The following is a 20,129-nucleotide window of genomic DNA, read 5'->3' as shown; positions in this document are numbered from 1 at the left end:
GGTTTAGTGTGAGGTGTCCCTGCCCATGGCAGGGGGGTTGGAACTAGATGATCTTAAGGTCCTTTCCAACCCTAACTATTCTGATTCTATGATTCTTATGTATTCACTTATAACTGCTTAGTTGAGCACATGGGGGAAAAGATTTCTCTATCAATCCTGTGTAATAACCAGGAAACCAAATGGAATTCCTTTCCTGCTTCATGAATAAATCAACACATTGTTCTTTCTTCAGGACAATCTGTGTGACATCACTGACTTCAGATTATTCATAGACTTGAAGGTCAGAGAGGGCCAGTATATCATTGATATAATCTCTTAGACATCATAAGACATTTAAATTTCAGCAATAACTCAGAACTGAGCATAACAACTTTTGTTCTCAGCAACACCTGTGTAACTCCATTCAAGGCAGGGCAGGTTACATTAAGCTGCAACTGAATTCTTTTTGCCTGTCAAACAATCCCTTTCCTATATTCTCTCACCCCAGCCCAAAGGAAATACTTTTGCTTTGAACAGAGTTGTAAAGCTAGATGGTTTTTCTGTAAGTATGATTTACAAACCACATGAAGTTGGTAATGAAACTGATGTCATGTACTGACTTCATGATTCTGACAATACCTATCCCAGGAAGTTATTCTTCCCACAAACCTTACTAAAAAAAGCAGCTGTATCAGTTCCTCATGATCATATGCTTTTTAGCCATCAGCGCGCTTGTAGTAAGCATGGGTAAAACCCTTCCCAAATGTTAATTTGCAAAGTCAAGCCATGATGATGATGATGATGACCTAAGAATTCTGAGGGAAAGGAAGTGGTGGATAGCTATAGGAAACAATTAATGATCTTGAAACCTAAAATGTCAGATATGTGACATCATTATTAAAAAACCCCAAAACCAACAAACCCAAAACAATTCGAAGAGCCAGAGGAGTTGTTGGAAATTTCACCTCACCTTGGAAAGGAGAAAAGAGATTAAAAATTTTGATTAGGAACAGACTACTACAACATTTGGATAAATTTACTGTTCTAAAACTAATACAGTTTACTATGAGTAAAAATTATCCAAATTCAAAGGCTTTAAGGAGAAAAAAATAATAAAATAAGCATGAGTTGATGGATTGCTCCCTACAGATAATCGTCCAATGCTTCTGATAGGTCCCCTCATAAATACTACAGGAAAGAAACAAGGTAATATTGTCACACATCAGCTACCAAAGACTGAGCCAGGATTTCAAGGATCAGAAAAGTTGTTTAAAAAGGATTTCAGGAATCAGTACTATATCTGTGCTATTTAACAGTCTGGGGAAGAAATTCAGTTAAAGTTCAGTGTCCCCAACACTTCAGAAAGCGCTGTACTGCCTGAGACTATCAATATGGAGCTGGTTATTTGGTGCACTGTCATCACACCTTAACTTTTTAATGTTATGGCTTCAGTTAACGATGTTCATTGCTTGTCACATGATAGTAAGAAAGCAACTAAGACTGAAAAGATTAAAGGAATAACAAAATACACATTCAAACATTCAGATTTGCATCCAGTGATCTACTGATAAACAAAAACTACCTCTTTTCCTTTTAAGAGCAGATAAATCAAATTAGTTCACCTCTACTTTCCTGAGTCCCTCTCATCCCACCTTGCAATACTATAATAAGAAAATGCTAAAAACTAGAAAACAGAGATATGAGGAAGCTATGGCACTTTGCATTGTTAATCTGCAAGATCAGTAAACACAGATTATTTGTGTAGTGTTAAATTTGCAATAATTTAAATTCAAGAAGAGAAGCCAAGTTTTACTATTTATATTTTAATGATTCATCAAAAATTCATAACACAAAAACTTGTTTTTCTCTGAAATAAGTTATTCATTACTGGTAAACTCCAGATACCAAAATCATGTGGATTTTCAATTTGGTCTTTTCTTCTTCCTCCCCTTCTTCCATTAAATTAGAAGCTGATCCTAACACATTCACAAAAAATACACACATAATAAAAATAAATAAGTAAGTAAGAATGCAAAATAGGACAGCTTTAAAGACAATCTATCTCTATAGGACCCAGAAAAAAAAGCCAGCGTACCTTAAGATGTTCGGATGTGAGAGTCTATTCATAAGTTGAACCTCTTTCAGCATGTTTGCTCTGTTGCTGTTCAGTGTGTTCATCTTCAAAGCCATTACCTGGTCTGAAGTTCTGTGCCTTACCTATGGGATGCAAACAAACAACGGTAAAGATACGAAATATGAGACTGAAAAAACAGTAATGTTGTAGTACAACTTAAGAGATCCTTCGTGACAAATTACTTGATTCATATTCTGATTTCTGTAGTCTTTATCATATAGATGACTTTCTATAAGGATACTATCCAAGTGGGAAAACGTATTTTACTCTTCTCTTGCAACCAGTGAAGACAGAAAGCTTGAGAAGATGGGAGGAAGGAAAAAAACAAAACCTACCCACAACAGAGCAAACAGCTTTTAGCAGAAGTGAAGAAAGACACTTATCTGTCCAGAAAGTTTCCTACTCCAAGACCTATAAAACTCACCTTCGTTCCACTTATACCCCTCTTCTTTCCCCCTGCAGCGTTTGGTGTCATTGTTCCACAGACCATGTTATGAGAGGACCTGCTGGTTACAGCTACAAGGCATATTTCAGAGATGTTCAGTATTCATTTCTGAACCAAGACTATGGACCAGATTATATATTCAGTGGACAAAAAGCATTCATAGCAACCGCTGCTGCAAAGCAGGGAGGTTACTAGAAACCGTATCACCTAGTCTAGGATGTTAGTAGTGGTTGCAGGATCTGCACAAAAAACAGGATTTCCTCTAGCAACTGCACAGAACCAGCACACCATTCAGTTGCCTTCCCAGTCAGAAATACATGATTGTGGCCACTTCTAACCTGATACTCTCAAACTAACCCATCTGTCATCAGCAAACAGCCCAGTATCATGTAGATGTGTGCTACAATTAGAAAGGAGTTGTCACTGTAGTGTAAGGCTTGCCAGTCATTTGAACCTCCTTGCAGTTGGGCATTCCCACATGCATACTGGTAGCATTCATGGAAATTGTGCTCCCATTATTTTCTTCCTACATCGGTAGCTGCAGGTCTTATCTGTGTACTTTTCAAAGCACTGAACTGCCACCATGGTGAATTCATTCATATTTATGGAAATTAGTTTAGAAAAGCTTGTGATGCAAGAATTTAAGACTCTCATTAGCTTTCTAATTTGAAACAGAAATCTACATTATGCTGTAGGTACATATAAACTACCTACACTTTGAGCAATGGCAGCCTGCCTCCTTTTATTCCAGGAGACTCTGCTTTTCCAATAAAAAGCTTCTTCAGCTGTAATATGTGTGCTACAGAAAGAACAGTTGAACTCATGATAAGCAAATGCAAGAAGAAAGATGGGTATGCTTTTTGGAGGTGAGCCCTACTAACATCCTAGAGCAGGGGATACTGTTCCTATTAACCTCCCTGCTTTGCAGCAGGGGTTGCTATGAATGCACACCATAAGTGTGCAATAGGGGTCTATTTCGGCTAAACGTTCTCACCTAGAGACAAAGCACAGGGAATTCAGCACAGGGATGTACTGGGCGGAAAGAGTGTCCTGTTTCAAATGGGCGCCTGGCTTAATGCCTCTGAGTTGCCTATTCCGTCCTAGTTTGAAGTATAGGGTAGCACTGGAAACATTGCAGTTAACTGTAGCAAACAACATCGAGGGACTGAGCAAGTAAGATAATAGCCCACAGATGGTTTTCCTTCTGCTTCTCCCCATGCACATGAGTTCCTCAGATGCCTCACCCAGACTCACCTAGTAATCCCAGTGCAAGAAAGATCAGAGAAAGGAGGTGGTGAAGGATACAGAGACCAGAACGGAAAGCAAAAATGAACAGCAAATTCATAGGCATGGGACAACTCCTTTCAGTGGCAATACTGGCTTTAAAATAAAACTGGTTGAACTACAGTTCAATGTAGTCCATATAACAAGATAATCCAGAATCCTCCTGCACACAACCTGTCCAGCCTGCTTGGCATGCTTATTGGTTTTAGGCAGGATGTGCATGTTAAGTTGATGAGGTTTATTGTTACTTGTCAGGTTTCTTGTTTCTATTGTGCACTTCATTAATTTTTAATTTTAGGCAGCTTTTGCATACCCAGCCAATGTGAATGAAGGAGCTGTTGGACAGCTCAATGTCTATTTACAGGCCTTTAAAACCTATTTTAGATATACATTACTTTTATCAGAAGTAATGCTGTGGTGGAGGAAAACAGAATAAAAATGCTTTCATAGACCTATGAAAGGGAGATTTTTTTCCAACAATGCAAATTTAGATTAAAGAAAAAGAAAAATTTAAAAGCTTTAATCTATATACAGTTGCTAAAATCAGCACACTGTCTCTGGGAGAAGGCTTAGGCATCTTGTGTTTTGTGGTGAAGAAATTTGGGCTTTGCAGGGAATGGGAAAGAATTCGAAGGAACTTGACTCCTACAGGCAGAGGTGCTCTCAACAGAACTTCCTCAGAAATAAGCCTTCCCCTAACACAGAAGCTTCAAGGTCTGCCAACAGGGAATGAATAGTGGTAGAAGGTGAGCAGGAACTCGGAGTGTGGTCTTAAACAGTATTTGCCTTCTCATTAACTGCCAGCTATCTCTCAATTTCCTGCCCATTTCTGTAATTCACTCAGTTCCATGCCAAAATACCAAGGCCTTTTGCCTCAACTCTGAACTAACAGTAGAATCTGTATCATAAGAAGTTCTTCCTGGCTCTTCGCCTTTTCCTTGTTCCAACTGCGCTTGTTCTGCTGTGGAAACCTCAGAAAAAAGGGTGGGTAGGATTTGGGACACTGTGTCCTGTGCGTTTCCTGGTTTTTCGGGTGTGATGTGTAAGAGGAAGAGGTTAGCAACTGCTTCTCAAAGGTCTGACTGTCCACTGTACTAACTGCATGCCCAGAGAAAACTGAGCCGCTTCTGCAAAGAAAAAGGATTTTCACCCTCAATTTCAGAAGGATATCCTGCAGTCTTTTCAGTCTTGTCAGACTGAACAAGGTTCTGTGGTGAGATCTGGGGAGGGGGTTTTTTAGGTTTTATAAAATCATTTTCCCCATGCTTGGAAATAGCTCAGATTTCTAGCACATATAGCATATTCTGGCCATATAACTAGTCTCTAAACAACACCCAACACTCGCTATGCTTTATTTTATTTAAAGTGACACTGTAAGGTAACACCAGCAATTTTATCTGAATTTCCATATACTGTTCTTATGTACTGCAGGATGTTCCTGCCAAGTCTGACAGAAAACTTACCTAATCAAACCAAAGAAGAGTGGGAAAACAGGGACTCTTCCTCTCTTACTAGCTACCCTTTAAGCAAGGAAGAATAAGCAGAACTGGAGGTGGACAACATCTTCTCAAGTGGACAAAACCCAGTATTACAAATAAAAATCAAATACTGGTTTATATACTATGGAACATTGCTAATCACTTGCAGTATATATAAAGCCAATCATGTTCTCTCCTCTGAAGCACTGCTGGCAAACTGTATTTGCGTGGTAAGAACAGGCTGCCAACAGGGAACAGACAGGTCCTATCTTTAAGGTCTCGGACAAGTTCCAAGATAGACAAGATAGAAGGAGCTATCAGTTACACCACCCTCTGTGCCTACTTACCTGTCAGTCATACCCTAGCAAAATTTGGGTCTATTTTGGAATCCCTTGCCAAAACTCTGCCAAACTTGAGTTTTAATCCTTGCTCTCCTTTCAGGCCACCTCTGTGGGAGGAAAGCAGGAAGGTGATGTTTCAACAACCTGACCACTCCAAAAAGAAAGCTAGTAAATATTTTGGAAATATTGCTCATCCAGTTTAATACTTGTTTACAAGACAGTCTGCCTCACGCCTATGCCTACATAACCTAACGTAAACAGGGATTCACACATGCAATTCAAAACTTTCAGTGATGCAACTTGCAGACTGCTGTAAAGCATTTAAAGCTGTTGACATTATTATTAATTAGGGCTCTTTGCATATCGGAGCAAGTAACCTTTCAGTGATACCTGAGTGATCATGTCTCTGCAAAGAAATATTGTGACAATCTACAGCTGCTTTCCCATGCTGCTTTGCACACACTTCTGACTTCTCAGTCTGCTTACCTATGTGTCTCCATCTCCGAGGTCACAGTAACCAGATATTGCCTCTCTCTTTTATTGCTGACAGGCAGTTAAACTGTTCCTTTTTATTCTGATTCTTCTAGGATCAAAGTCCTTTGTAAGTACTTTGGCCGGGCTATGGCAAGCTGCATGGCCTGCCTGCGCACTGTCTCTCCAAATCATGTGCTGATCCTAGACCTTACTCCTTCCTTTAGAAGCGAGAAGTAGAGAAAGTCATGATCCAGGAACAGAAACAGGAATATATTTGAAGGAAATCTCATAATAGTGATTGAGCAGGGCTCACATTCAGAAGAACTAGTTGCTACAGTAATACTGTATGAGCTCACATGAGGAATACCCTGCAAAAAATTGGTGGATTTAATTTTTAACTTGCCACTTAGCAAAAAATTTATTTATTATTAAAACATCACCTAATAAATAATTATTTAAATAATATTTAAGTCATATAAATATGTCAGAGCTTTCTGAAAATCCAAACACTTGCATTATTTCTACTTTTTGCCTGGATTAACTGTACCTTTGCAGGTGGCCTTGGAATAAGCATCTGAGGCATAATATTGATGTTATAAATCTACCAATACAGCTTTCAACTTTGCCCCTAATTTTCCAGTTCATTGGCATTATTTTCCAGGTCATCACTTTACAGATGGAAGTATTTTATCACTATTGTCTTCCAAAACAGCATTAATCGCTTTCCACTTTTTCTTTACCTTCCCCTCTTCTGGTATCCAGCCTCACTGTTTAATTATATTTACAGATCTTTACTTATACAGCCTACTCCATAAAATCATGCTGCCCATCCACCTCTAGCACACACCAATTCTTTCTGCATCATTTTAAACACCTCAGTCTTCATCTGGCCATTTCACCTTCACCTTTCCTGCTGTGTGTCCAAAGAACCATTTTAAAAGCATCCCTTGCTAGACCAAATATATGACCTTCCCTGACCATTTCTAAGCACGCTGTATTAGCCACAAAAATGCTGCATAGATTTTTACTTATACTGGCTTGCCAACCTTACCAATTCAACTATTTCCTCCACATTCAGCCTACAGCACTCAATGACATACACAGGAATCAAATTACTGCTTACTTATGCCACCTTCTATCAACCTATTTTCTATAACAGTCTGTGTTTTCACCTGATTTGCAAGACAAAAAACATAACCTTAGTTACCTTCTAGGCCATTTGCACTAATTATGCTATACAGTGTAACTTTGATTGACCAAGTTGACCATAAAGCTAGCTAGACACATCAGATTGTAAAACCAATATTTATTAAAGAGAAAAGATTGCATACAGGACCCCCTACTAAATCATGGGGAAGAAGTCCTGAAGCGGACCAGCATTTGGCCCTGATGCAAGACCTCTCTCGAAACCAGCCTCCTTCCTTGCTGTGACAGCAGAAGGAATCTTAGAAGAAAAGGTAGGGTCAGCTGTATTTTATTCAGCTCTCACAGTGAAGTCATCAAGTCATCACATTCATATAGACATATACTGATGCCTTGAGGATGAATGTATTAGAAGAATGCCTGAACTGTATGTCTGATTGAAGAAAGCTCCCTTTAACTGAGAAGATAAACCCATTCTTCAGCTCAGCTAGTACGGCCTGCAAAACTGGAATCTCAAATGTTTTTCTAAACATTACAATGTACCCAGTCAGATACACATAATCATAGTAGTGATATCTCTATCTAGTAAAAAATCTCATGTCACTGGGGAAATTTAGAGTGACATATAGAAGCTTAAAGAAATACAACAGTCTAGATAATATTAAGCTATGTTGATTCTAAGGAGTCAGATTGGGTTGTGGTTGTTTTCATAGTAGTACATACTGTCGCTATACTCTAACTTCTTGCAGCAAGATAGAAGCCTGCCAAGTGTAACAAAACTTTGCCAAACAAAACTAGTCAGCGTGTATTACAAGAGCTCTAGCACAGGTTCAGAACATGCACAGAAACTAGGCACAAAACAAACCCCAAAACCTTTTAAAAGCCTGACAGTGATTGTGACACTACTAACTGCTGTTACTAAAAGTAGTCGTGAGAAATGCACACAAAAACTTGGAGCCTTTGCTATTTTTCCTTTAGTACAAAGGCTTGGTATTGGTCCTCAAGCAAAGATGCTACTTTGATAACTAGTAACTTCCAGAGTCATCAGCTCAGCAAAGCAACAAGTTCAATCACTACAGCATATTCTGTACCTACAGTCAAACAAGTTCTCCAATTGTTTTGCCAAACTGAAGTGAATTTATGATTACTGAGACAGCAGCACCATTGATACTTTGTAAATCCACTTGTGTCTGCCAAAAAACACTCAATTTTTCTTTTGTATTTTGTTTTTCTTCATTGGCCACTGTAATGTAGAACCAGGGCCCAAAATACAGCATTCATTTATTCTAAACAAACCATTTATTGATAGGAATCTGTGCGTATCTCTCTGCTGTTAACTTGATCTCAATCAAATCATAAAGGCAAAAAGAGGCTACAGTCTTATTTTGAGAGAAAGCACAAATTAATCGGAGAACTATTCCACAGTTTGAGATGAGATAGGAACAAGCACAGCCCGGGTGGGGAAGTTGAGTGATTTTGTAGCCAGTTCAGCAGAATGTAACTATATAAATTTCCTTTTGCCATCCAGGACAAGGAACATGGACCCATCTCTTAAGTACCATGAAGAAAATGCAGAAGAGCATTTTTATACCACAACCTCAGTACATGGCTTAACTATGTACTTTATACCTGAGTCTATGTCATAGTCAGGAAAGAAGAAGAAATGCTGAGTTTGAAGTACAGAACTGGGAGCTTACTCTTCCTTTTTCATGTTAGCCATCATCATGAGCTATCATCAGTTCACTTAACAGCCCTGGGCATACTACTTCACTTTTGTTCCCTCTTTAACCCTATCTATAAAATGGAGGTGATATTGCTATCTACCTGCCAGGGAAACTGGAAGTTTGACAACTGCAAAAGACTAGTGTAACATCCAAAGATAATACATGATCAGATACTGTATCTGTGTCCTTATTTTCCTGTTTAATTTTTAATACTTATGGTTAAATATTTCCCGTGTGACTGTGGGTTTATCTTGCACAAGAGATGATGGTATTTACATAATCTGCAGATGCTTCTGAAGCAAAAAAAAACCCTCCAAGCTGTGTTTTCCTGATATATAATTGCACCTTCAGTCTTTTAGAATTTATTAACATTTTGGTACTGAGCATGCAGTCCCCCCACTGAACCAATGATGTCGGCATTGCTATTCACCAAACTTTTATTTTGGGCAGAAATAATTTCCTTTCATTTCCTTTAAAAATCTTCCAAGTAAATGTTACCATGCATGAGTAAGGAAGTCAGTCTATGCTTCAGAACAGAGCCTGCTGGCATACGACTATTGCCAATATAATCACAGTTACAGTACTACCACAAATAAGAGTGCAGGGAGTATGAAGGAGCTACATTTTGCTTACTTGAGGATACTTAAGTTTTTATGAACTGCTACATTTTATAACTTTCAGGCTATAGCCCAGAACAGAAGTTCCAAGTAGTTTCTTGTTATCCAAGCCTTCACAGAACTGCTCTTCTTGGGAATTAAGTTCTCCTAACAAAAAAAGGTAACTAATTAAACAGATCACGCAAATTCTCATGTAACCTCATTGTCAGTAAGGCCAGGGAGCACAAGAATTGGCCGTGCAGATCTCAGTTGCAGGCAGCTGATGTGAAAGCTACACACTATCATTACTAAGTCAGTGACAGACATACTGTCACCTACAGATTAGCTAAAAAAGCAATGCCGCCTCAGTATCGACTACTCCAGAGGATGTGTCATAGCTCTGTTCTCTCCCCAGCTCCTAATTCAACATAGCCATCAAGCAGAGGGCCTCACCCATGCAGGGCAGTGCCTGCTGCTGCTGCCGCCCAGCTCAAAGCCACATGCACAGCAAGATCATGGGTCAGCAGCTGTAGTGACTCCCAGCCACAAGAAGCTCACGTGAACAGGAGAAGGGAGTCCCTACAACTTGGATATGACTGCAGTAGCTACTGGGAGCAGGATGTTTTGGATGACTTGCATTACAGAATTCCCAACAGCTAGAGCAATTAAGACTAACAGAAGCCCTATCATACAGGTGTTGGAGCTCCTTTTGCTAATCATGACCAATGGTTATTAAGGGGCTATGATGAGGCATGCCTTATAAATCTGAGACTGCTAACAACATCCCTTTCCTGTTACTGCCATCAATAATGATTTGCAATTTTCACTTTGAGATTTCATATTAGTCAGCAATGCATACATGTGTATTACCATCACACTCACATTCTCCAAACACAGGTAATGAAATCCATCACTGAAATACATTTAACTTCCCCTCCCAATATCAGTAAATAAGTGTTCAGAGAGTTCTGTCACAATGATGCTAAGTGATGCATTCTTATTCTCTAGGCACAGTCACGTTAATACTGGACATATGCCAGCACAGTTATTTGAAGAACAGTAAATCAGCACCTGTCTCTCAGTATCAGCTATGAATGAGCTTACACAAATGTGCATGTTTGCCAGCTGGCAAAACACAGAAAATCCCAGAGCTGCCAACCCAGCACATCTCCATCCAGAACAGAAAACTAAACAGATCGTTTAACTGTGCTTGAGAAACTATTATGGAAAACAAGAGAAAAACCACCCAAACATTTCTGTGCCAAGTGAATCTGGCCACTCTCTTTGCCCCTGGGAAACAGCCCCATGATGCTCAGACTGGCACTTTTCCTCCTGAAGAAAACGAAAGGCCCAAAGGACTCCGAAACTACAGTGGTCACTGCTGTGAACATAAAATCCAGCCCTGGGTTATCTCCTATTGCAAGGCCCCACTTGTTACAGTATCAGAGTGATTTCCTACTGCTGACAGAATTTGTGAGCATTCTCTCTACTTGTGAGGACAAAGACTTGCCTCAGACACTCAACGTATCAGCTGTTCAACAAGAGTTAAAGAGGTCAAGTTCCCAAAGAGATAATAAATACATTTCAAAATGGACAACTTTACATCAATTTACAGTCATTTTTGAGTATTCTGTTAGCATCGAGTGTATTTCAGTGATTTTTATTCTGGCTTTTTACTAAAGAAAAAAAACAACCTTCACTTCCAGAGTATAATGACAGTTCTGCCATGTTTTCCAAAGACTTCCTTCTTCAGCAGAGAAGCTGGATGACCAAAGCATAGACAAGAAATGAAGTGCAAGCAAAACTGTCCCATATTTTAATATGCTTCACTCAGTACAGTTTTAAGCCTGTAGCTGTAGTGATGCCAAGTAGGACTGGAGGAAAAGGATTACAGAAATAGGATTTTGAAAATTTTCTTAGAATTTTTCAGCACCACTGCAAAAGGCTTTCATTAGATCTGCTACCTGGTGACAGCTTTTGAGGCCCTCCCAGTGTTTCCTCAGCTGATGTTATAAGGGGATTATAACACGCACATCTTAAAAATTCTAGCCAGAAACTAAGTAAAACAAAAATCAGGACTGATTTTGGATAACCCCTGTGAGCTGCCTTGTATTTCAAAGCCTTCTCAATTCTGCTAAAGGTAAGACTAACAGTGTCCTGCAAGTCAGACAGCCAATTCTGAATTTTAATGATGCCCACCCAAGTGGGGATGAAGGATTTTGCCCTGGTTGTGCAATCCACAAAGAATAACAATGCAGATGAGGTTTTTAATTTCTATTTTAATGATTGTTGAAGTAAGGCCTATTTATTACTACTTCCCCCCACAGCCTATGTCCCAGAAAAGCATTCACTAATTAAGTAACAAGGAGTAGGATGACAGTGACTTGACACCTCAATAACCAAAAAGTCATTAGCAAGGGGAAGACAACTGTCTGGTTTAGTGGTTACCCTACAAATCATCTTAGCAAGCTGGTAGAAGAGTTCCAAAAGGCTGATACTTCACACATCAGTGTGAGACAAATCAAACTTGCAACACTTCTAACTTTGATCTGCACCAGCATCCTCAGGATTTATGCCTCATCTCAGTTCCAGAATGGTGCTTCTTTCTACCCCTGACAAGTATCAGAGTAGAGAGACTAATTAGAAGCATCAGGCTGATATAACTCAAGAGCTTGAAATGAAATTTCTAAGTTATTATAGCCTTCTTGGCCAGTTCATATAAAGCACAGAGTGACTGTTTTCCCAAATAAACAATTAGCAGCATGTTTCAAAACCAAAATTTCACATAAGAGACATAAAGCTTCAAATATCTTCCTTCTGTGAGGTGAAAGAGTTTCCTCCACTAGTCAAAAGGAGAAGACTATCAGCTTAAAACTGAACCCTACTGAAATAACAAATAAGACCAAAAGGCACATGTGGACAAGATTTGCTGTCTGAATTTCTAACAGGCATCATTATTGCACAGGGAGGGCGGTAACAACTGCCATGCTCTATTCCACTGCAAGAGAAAGAGGAACACACCACACCTGGGTGAGGTAGGACAGGCACTGCTCAAATGGGTGTCATTTCTCACTCACAAGGTGTATGCCCCACAACTACGAGGCCAAATACTAGAGCTACAGAATCAATATATAGAATAATCCACTTACGCATTCCCTGCTCATTTTCCAACCTATAAGGACTTCTGCCACTGGATGTCATAAGCAGAGCCTGAAATATCTCATTTTGCCTGATGTAGTAATATCAATCTCAAAGAGAAAACTTAAGCACTTCAGTGTAAAAAAAAAAAAAAGAATTAAAAGTTAAAAAATCCAACTGTCTAGACACCATTAGTTTCCAAAATTGGTGGCATTAAACTATTGGTAGCTTCTCAATATCCTGGCAAGCTTAATTGAGGACATTCTAAAAAGCCAGGATGGCTACAAATATCCCCGATGAATCAACAGGAGAGAGAGAAGGTAAGTTCTGCACAATTCTTATTACAGGTTCTGCCACTGGGCCTTATTTTGCCTTTTATTCATTACACTGAAGGGTCCCTTCAAACAACTGTTTTCTCATTGTTAACCTACTTCTGCACTGCAATTACATCATTTTGTACACACAAACACATTAAGACTGAAGTCATTCACTGAATCACTTTTCTAATTAAACTAACTTTTACTGTTTATTTTTCTACATGTTCACACCAAGTGTTACAGTTCTCCAGCATTAGAAAAGTTAAATATCTAATGTTGAAAGAGTATTTAATACATACATCTAGATAATCTCCTACAAATACTTCATAGGGTAACACTTTTTAAGCCTATCAAATAGTCCCACATGTATCAAGGATACTGTGCGATCTCATCTCTAATGTTTTGCAAAGTGTTTGAGGAACACCAACTTTTGTTCAGGCCCCTGATCAGGCTGCCTATTCCTGAGGCAATCAAGAAGGATCCTTTCCTAAAGCAAACCTTACACTACACACATTAGAAAATGACAGAACTCTGAAAGTGAAACAGTGAAGACAAAGCATGAGATAGATTTGAGGTTTCCTGTGAATTTTCACATTATCAGATGACTTCTACTTGAGTGCTGCTTTCAGAATATTTTTAACCTGAATACCAGAAATACTTCCTTATGAGTTATGCAGAAGATATTTTTGTTGTACTTCAAATTTCTGAATCGTGTTACTATTTCATTCCTCAAGACAAAGTGACAATCATTCCAAACAGAGAAGGTATGACTGAAGCATATATAGATGCTGAAAAGCAAATCTTCCAGATGCTCTCTCACTTCCTTGGTAGATTTTTACCATCCCTCTGCCAAGAGCTCTTTGCTTCTGCCCTCCCAGCTCAACCAGATGGAGGGACTGTTCATGCACGTCATCTTCACAGGAAGTGAGAGCAGCCTAATCTACTGCTCAAGATTTTTCAGTCCAGTGTGGTTTATGGTGCAACCACTCCCCTCTTGCTCAAGAAAACTGACTCTTCTGAGATATCTGGGAGTTAGTATCTTCTATTGCAGCAGTCTCTACTATCAGCTTTAAAGAGTAAGTTAAGGAGATGTCCATGAAGAACACCTCTGCACTGGGACAAAAGAATAAAAAGCAAGATAACATGAAGCCTTTTCCAACCTTATGCTTTATAAATTTGTGGAGTCAAATACAAAGAAAAACACAAATATGTACAATGTAGTGGGAAGGCCTAAACAGTAAGAAAAATGGCAAAGCTTAACAGAAGCAAAGCTTGCAGAAAGCAATTATGCCTAATGGGCAACATTTAGTTTCGAGGAAATAAGCACAATTATCTCCAGTACATTAATGGCAAGAGAAAAACTCTTGTTACTGCATTGTAAGTCTGGAGACATGATAAATCACACACACACTGGAACCAAGCTATGGTTCCAGCAACACTAAATCTCAGATACAACAGCTATCAGAGAAAAACACCTAAACACAATTAGTCTTCCTATTTTCCTCTACTTAAACACACAAGCATTCTGCCCAATTAAGTGATTTTATGGAGATACTACTGTCACCTTGAAGAATGTAATGTTGGCCTACAGTCTGGTGACAAAGTAATGAAGCTATTCAAAAGCTAAAGCCAGAGTTGTACTGAGACAAATTCATCTCTCAATTTCGTATTAACAAAGAAACAAACACTGAAAACAGGAAAAAGTTCATGTTGAGAGTTCTGAAGTAATAATTAAAAGGGTGTATTAGGATTAAGAAAAGCTTGTCTCTAGTTGGAATGCTCAGGATCTCCTAGATTTATGCTGACATTAAATCCATTCTTCCTTGAAAGAATTCAGGGAGGGAAAACATTGGTTTGACAGTTCTGAAGACTGACATCCCATTTATGCAGCAAACAGGTGGACACTGAGGAAATGAGAACTTGCTTGCAGAGTCCTGGATGTGTGCTGGAGTCTTGTCCTGCATGAGGAAGCTCTGTACCAGTTTTATTCTTGGCCATCCTGCAAAGACTAGTGATAATGCACAGACTTGTATTTAGATTTAAAACACATCAACAGGTCAAATAACACAGTGCCTGCTTATTTGTCGAAAGCCAAGTTAATAAAGATTCCAGTCCTGTCAAACTCACTGTCTGCAAACTCTAATCCACTGGTTTCCAACACCTTCTCCAGGGGGATTTTGCTGAGCAGGGGATACAGCTTCCTTGCCTTGAATTCAGATTCTCTTACCCCTTTTTCTGCACCTTTTCCGTGTTCTTTTTGCAGTCATCCTCTCCTTTTAATCTGAACGAGCATTCCTTTCTCTGCAAGCTCACTTAAAAAACTACTCAAATATCTTCTTCCAAGAGTAAACTATCTGTGAATGTGTGGAAGGAGGGAAGAAGGCCTCTGTTGACATGATACATCTCTAAATGCCACAGGAAAACTGAACCCGCTGTCAGTAATGAGTTGCTAGAGCAGAGTCAATAAGCAAATAGACAGAACCAGCTGTAGAAACATCTCAAACTGGGAAGTTCTAGCTATAAAAGGATAATTTAAAAAATAATAAAATAGGGTCTGAATACACCAAAGGAGGCTGTAGAATCTCCTATAATGGAAGTTTAAAAGACAGGCTGAAAATAGCCTCCAAGAAGAAATCGCACATACTTGAGCCTGGCTCAGCTAAGGATACTGGAGTAGTTTTTATAACATCCCTTCCTAGCTTTACATTAATTTTAAATTATATATTTAATTGTGTAGATGTTTTATAATAGTTATATACATACATGAACCCAGACATCTATAAGACATCAGACTTCATGCCACAACCCACTATAAGTAAATTAAAGACAGGCTAATGATAGCTCAAGATACAGTTGTAGCAGAGGAACTAAGGGCTCCTGTTATTCAATATTCTGCATCCACTTCCAGCTCACTGATGAAAGTTGCCACTCAAAAAAATTAGAAACTTCTAAGTTTATAGCATTACCTTCTCCATGTTATTTCACTAAGTAGTGAAGGCCACTTTGTATCTTAGGTCCATTTGAGCAAAAATTAACATAGCCAAGTTAAAAACATCGTTATAAATAAGGACTGAAGGCTACAGGGAGATCCACACCCATTAAACATAAGGTACTAATGTGCAATGATAACAAGTGGTATGTGTCGGAATGTGACACAAAGCAAAAGGAGAGTTTTTACACGTCATTGTAAGAAGAAAACTAGGGTATTCTAAGTTAGGATGTCCACTTTAAAAATAGAATGATGTTGGAGATGATATTGGGAAGACTTAAACATATATTGCAAGGGTATTCTCAGAGGAGGGGTGGGACAAGAAAGAGATAGAAATTGGGACTATTTAACACACCAAAAGGGTCAAAACCTAACTTGACAATGTACATCAAGTTTTATAAGGAGGAAAGAGGCATTAAAAAGATGCTGCCCCAGCCAAAACAATCCAGGAACAACTAAGCAGACCAGCAGGTCCTTCAGGTTAAGTACAAATGTACAACAGTGAGATCACACACCGAGCACAGGAATCCATGACACTATCTTTGAGGTCTTCAGAACTGAATTAAAACCTGTTGTTACAGGGTGGGTGAAAGGTATATTTGTGTTGTACATGGTGGCAATGCATGCTGTAGACAAAATTAGTAGACAAACTAGTTACTAGTAAAATATAATGACCTTTGAATATGTGCCAGTGTCTGTGCAGATGACTCAACAACTCTCCCAAGCCTTAACTGTTCAAGAAGTCCATAATACCTTTATTTTTAAACAAATAGTTTACCCATGAGACATAAGGGGCAAAGTATAACATGAAAACACATATTCATGCCAACAAAGACAGATAATTTTGAGGGGGGAGGGGGGCAGTCAAGCGACCTGTCTATTGTCACAGTTTTGGGTCTGAAATCCTATGAGTTAGTCCCTCACTCTTGTACAGTTCTTATTCTGCAGTGTTTATTCTAGTTAGCAACTTCTGGCAAACCTAGGTCAGAGGCCAAAAGAAAAAGGTGACATCAAACATTTCTGCACTGCACTCCTCAAGGTCTGCAAAATTACAGACAAGCACAGAGGCAGCTGTTAATCGAGCAAAATGGTAATAAAGTCAAAAAGCACAGGAAAAAAAAAGCTCTCCATGAGTCACTTTAGGAAAGGCAGATCAGCATTACCTGTCAGATCTACAAGCCAGATGTTTCAGAGATCAAGCCCACCAGCATGACAATGTGCCTGAGAGACACAGTGTCATACATTATACAAACCATAAATTACAGTAGATAGTGTATGTCAGAGGTACAGAACTACCAATTTTATCCGAAGTATTTAATAAGAATTATATGTGTGCTCTTCACTCTGCCCCTAAGCACCACTCCACATCAGCCCTGTTTCTCATTTCACATTAGACAGCATGATGCTGCTTATCTTTAAGGCACCTTGAAGACGTGAAATAAATACGAGAAACAGGATCCTAGCCCCAGGCACAGGGTATGTATTTAGACAGGCCACATTCCCTGATCAGCCAGCACTTCTGAAATTCAGAGCACATGAATTTGACCACACAAAATAAAGACTAAAAACTAACTGACTGAGTACCATCATTCCAGGGTATTCAAACAGCAGGCCTGACTGCATAGGTATGTACAGAGTGAATAACCTGAGGATAGTGGATCTTTGCAACCACCACCCCACTTTGTATTCAGACTGAGCCTTGCAGCTGGTAGCGCTAGTTTTGTAGCTTGTGGAGTCAGCACATCACAGAGTACACTGACATATTTCCACCATTTCCTTCTCAAGGGTATCCATGTGATATCAGCCCATCGTATCTTGTTTTTCAGATGGCCTTGATGCATCTTACAAGACATCTTCATAAATAAGCCTGACAAATGTGATATAGAAGGAGCTACTGTAGTGTAGTAGTTCCATAATCAAAAGAGTAACTAGTGGTTCACAGGTAAACTGGTGAGATTATCAAGCAGGACTCAGAAGGAATCTACCTGACGTCAAACCAGGGAGTAAAGGAGGGACAAGAACTTCTGAGACAGGATTAGAATTCAAAGTGATTTTGAACTTCTTGAAGGGGGCAATACACAAACATACACACAAGAGAAAAGCAGCATTATTCAATCTACTAGGGACTACTAGGTAAAATCTGCTGCAAAACCAGGAAAACTGTGTAGCCAGAAATCTTGCAAAAACGATCTCAAGTTACAGGGGATCATAAACTAAGTGCTTAGGGCTCAGGGCCGTCAGTAAGCTGTAATGCTGGAATGAGACGGCTGACTTCCATCTCAACATTTTCTTTGGAGGCACCCATGCTCAGTTGCTTAGCATTTCAGCTCTAAAAGTGCTATTTTGCATTATGCCTCATACATCTTATATTTATGGGCTCATCTTTGCCCATCCATCATAAAACAACTATTTCATTAATCAATTTTTTTTCAGGCATTACACACCTTTCTCACTGTTCGCATGAACAACCTTCCCAGGTGTATGCTTGAGATACAAACAATACTGACACACTGCTGAGAGTATTTAACAAAACGGAATTCTTTCCCCTGATGACTGATTCTGAATAATAGATCTCTTGACTCCTTCAAGGTCAAAAGCACAGTTAGAGATGGTCAAGACTGTGGCCTTGTTGACCCGAATTCCGTCTTCAAATCTGTTCTCTGACTGTCCCAAAGATAATCTCTATAAGGCTGCACTAGCTTTAGGTAGTTTAGTTTTGTCAGAGCATATTTCCTGAAAAACAGAAATTATTCTTCTCTGGTACACATAATTCAACTCTCTAGCTACTGGGGATGGGGGAGCTTTTAACAGTTAATCTCCCCCACCATTACAACACCATTACAACAGCAGTGATGTATATATTAATGATCATATAAGACACATCTAAGTTGTAATGTATCCCTATTCCCAAATTAAAAGAATCAACTTCTACCCACTGTACTAGACTGCATTTAAAAAAGGAGTTTCCACAGAAAGGATGGAGGGGAAGAAATCACTGAAAACAATTGCCTGTTACATAGCAAAACAGAAATCCCAAACCCTCAAAACAGACCAAGCATTCTTGCTAAATCCCTTGAGTAAACCCAATGTATGATACTCTGAAACAATAGACAAATACATGATTGAAAAAGGTCTGGTGACACAGGGATTTTTTAAGACACCTTTGTTAATTTAAAGGGAAGCCTTTATTGCTTTTGTAGAGTTACTTACGCAGAAAGTCTAAAACTATTCTGGATTCCTTCCCAAGTTCAATCATTTCGCTGGGAATTTGCAGATCAAACTGAACTTTAACTGTGTCAGACCATGAGGCTCTCCTTCCTGGAAGCACATCAAGGTTCTTGCATGAAATCTGATCATTACCACAGGATTAATGACAGAGGTGGTCAGGCTGATAAACTAGCAGAACAGAAACCTGATTAAACGAGTATGGAACTGCACCTAAGATAAGGTCGTAATGCATTCTCGACCCTTTGCACCAAAACTGAAGGCAGACCTTGTTTGAAACTGATGTGACAGAAAAGGCTTTATCACTCATTGTCTCCCTGCAGGAGGTCTGTGGCTGTTGCTGGGAAAACAGACACTAGATACTCAGACTACCACCATCTCTTAAGAGTAATTCCACTGACTGAGACTGACACCACCTGATGCCTAGTTTAGCTGACTGAACGAGAGAATAGCAGGGGACGGTTTTTAAACAGCTGGAAGACTTATGTATGCACAAGATGGTAAACTGGACATCAGGGATCCCTCTCAATCAATGTAAGTTCTCCAAAAGTTCTTTACCACTGTATACCACTGCCGGACAAAACCAAGTTCTCTCTTAAAGTAAGATATTCTTAACAGATCAATCACTATAAATGTGGGAAATTTACCTGTACTTTTAGCCACTTTTCCCCTCATCTATTTTTGTTTCATAGCAATCACAAATACCATACTTTTCTGCCAGATATGCAAGCACCTTCTCTCAGAGCTCTTCTCCATGATACTACTCACCAGTGCATGGTACGTTATTACAGTTAATTCACCTACTCTGTTCACAAAGTATGTAGCTACTCAACTACAAAGCTTTTTTAAGTCCCAACATACA

The 20,129-nt window shown here is 39.2% G+C and overlaps 1 protein-coding gene across 2 annotated transcripts in view; it reads right to left on the bottom strand.

Annotated features, from left to right (window-relative positions):
- Nucleotides 1-20,129, bottom strand: part of TESK2 (testis associated actin remodelling kinase 2) — an 83,835-nt gene that overhangs the window by 53,723 nt on the left and 9,983 nt on the right. Inside the window, exons 1-2 of one of the 2 annotated variants that reach the window (XM_031050819.2) lie at nt 2,538-2,563; nt 2,075-2,196 (exon numbers count right to left, since the gene is read on the bottom strand). In XM_031050819.2, the coding sequence (XP_030906679.1) occupies nt 2,075-2,169 (95 nt within the window). In that variant the 5' untranslated portion in view covers nt 2,170-2,196; nt 2,538-2,563. Of the gene's footprint in view, nt 1-2,074; nt 2,197-2,537; nt 2,564-20,129 lie in introns of those variants that run through there. The other variant, XM_034064096.1, reaches the window with a different exon arrangement.

Source organism: Melopsittacus undulatus, chromosome 6 (assembly GCF_012275295.1).
Source record: "Melopsittacus undulatus isolate bMelUnd1 chromosome 6, bMelUnd1.mat.Z, whole genome shotgun sequence".
NCBI classification, from domain to species: Eukaryota; Metazoa; Chordata; class Aves; order Psittaciformes; family Psittaculidae; genus Melopsittacus; species Melopsittacus undulatus.
Note: the sequence above shows the minus strand (reverse complement) of the source record. Positions and strands in the feature narration are given on the sequence as shown.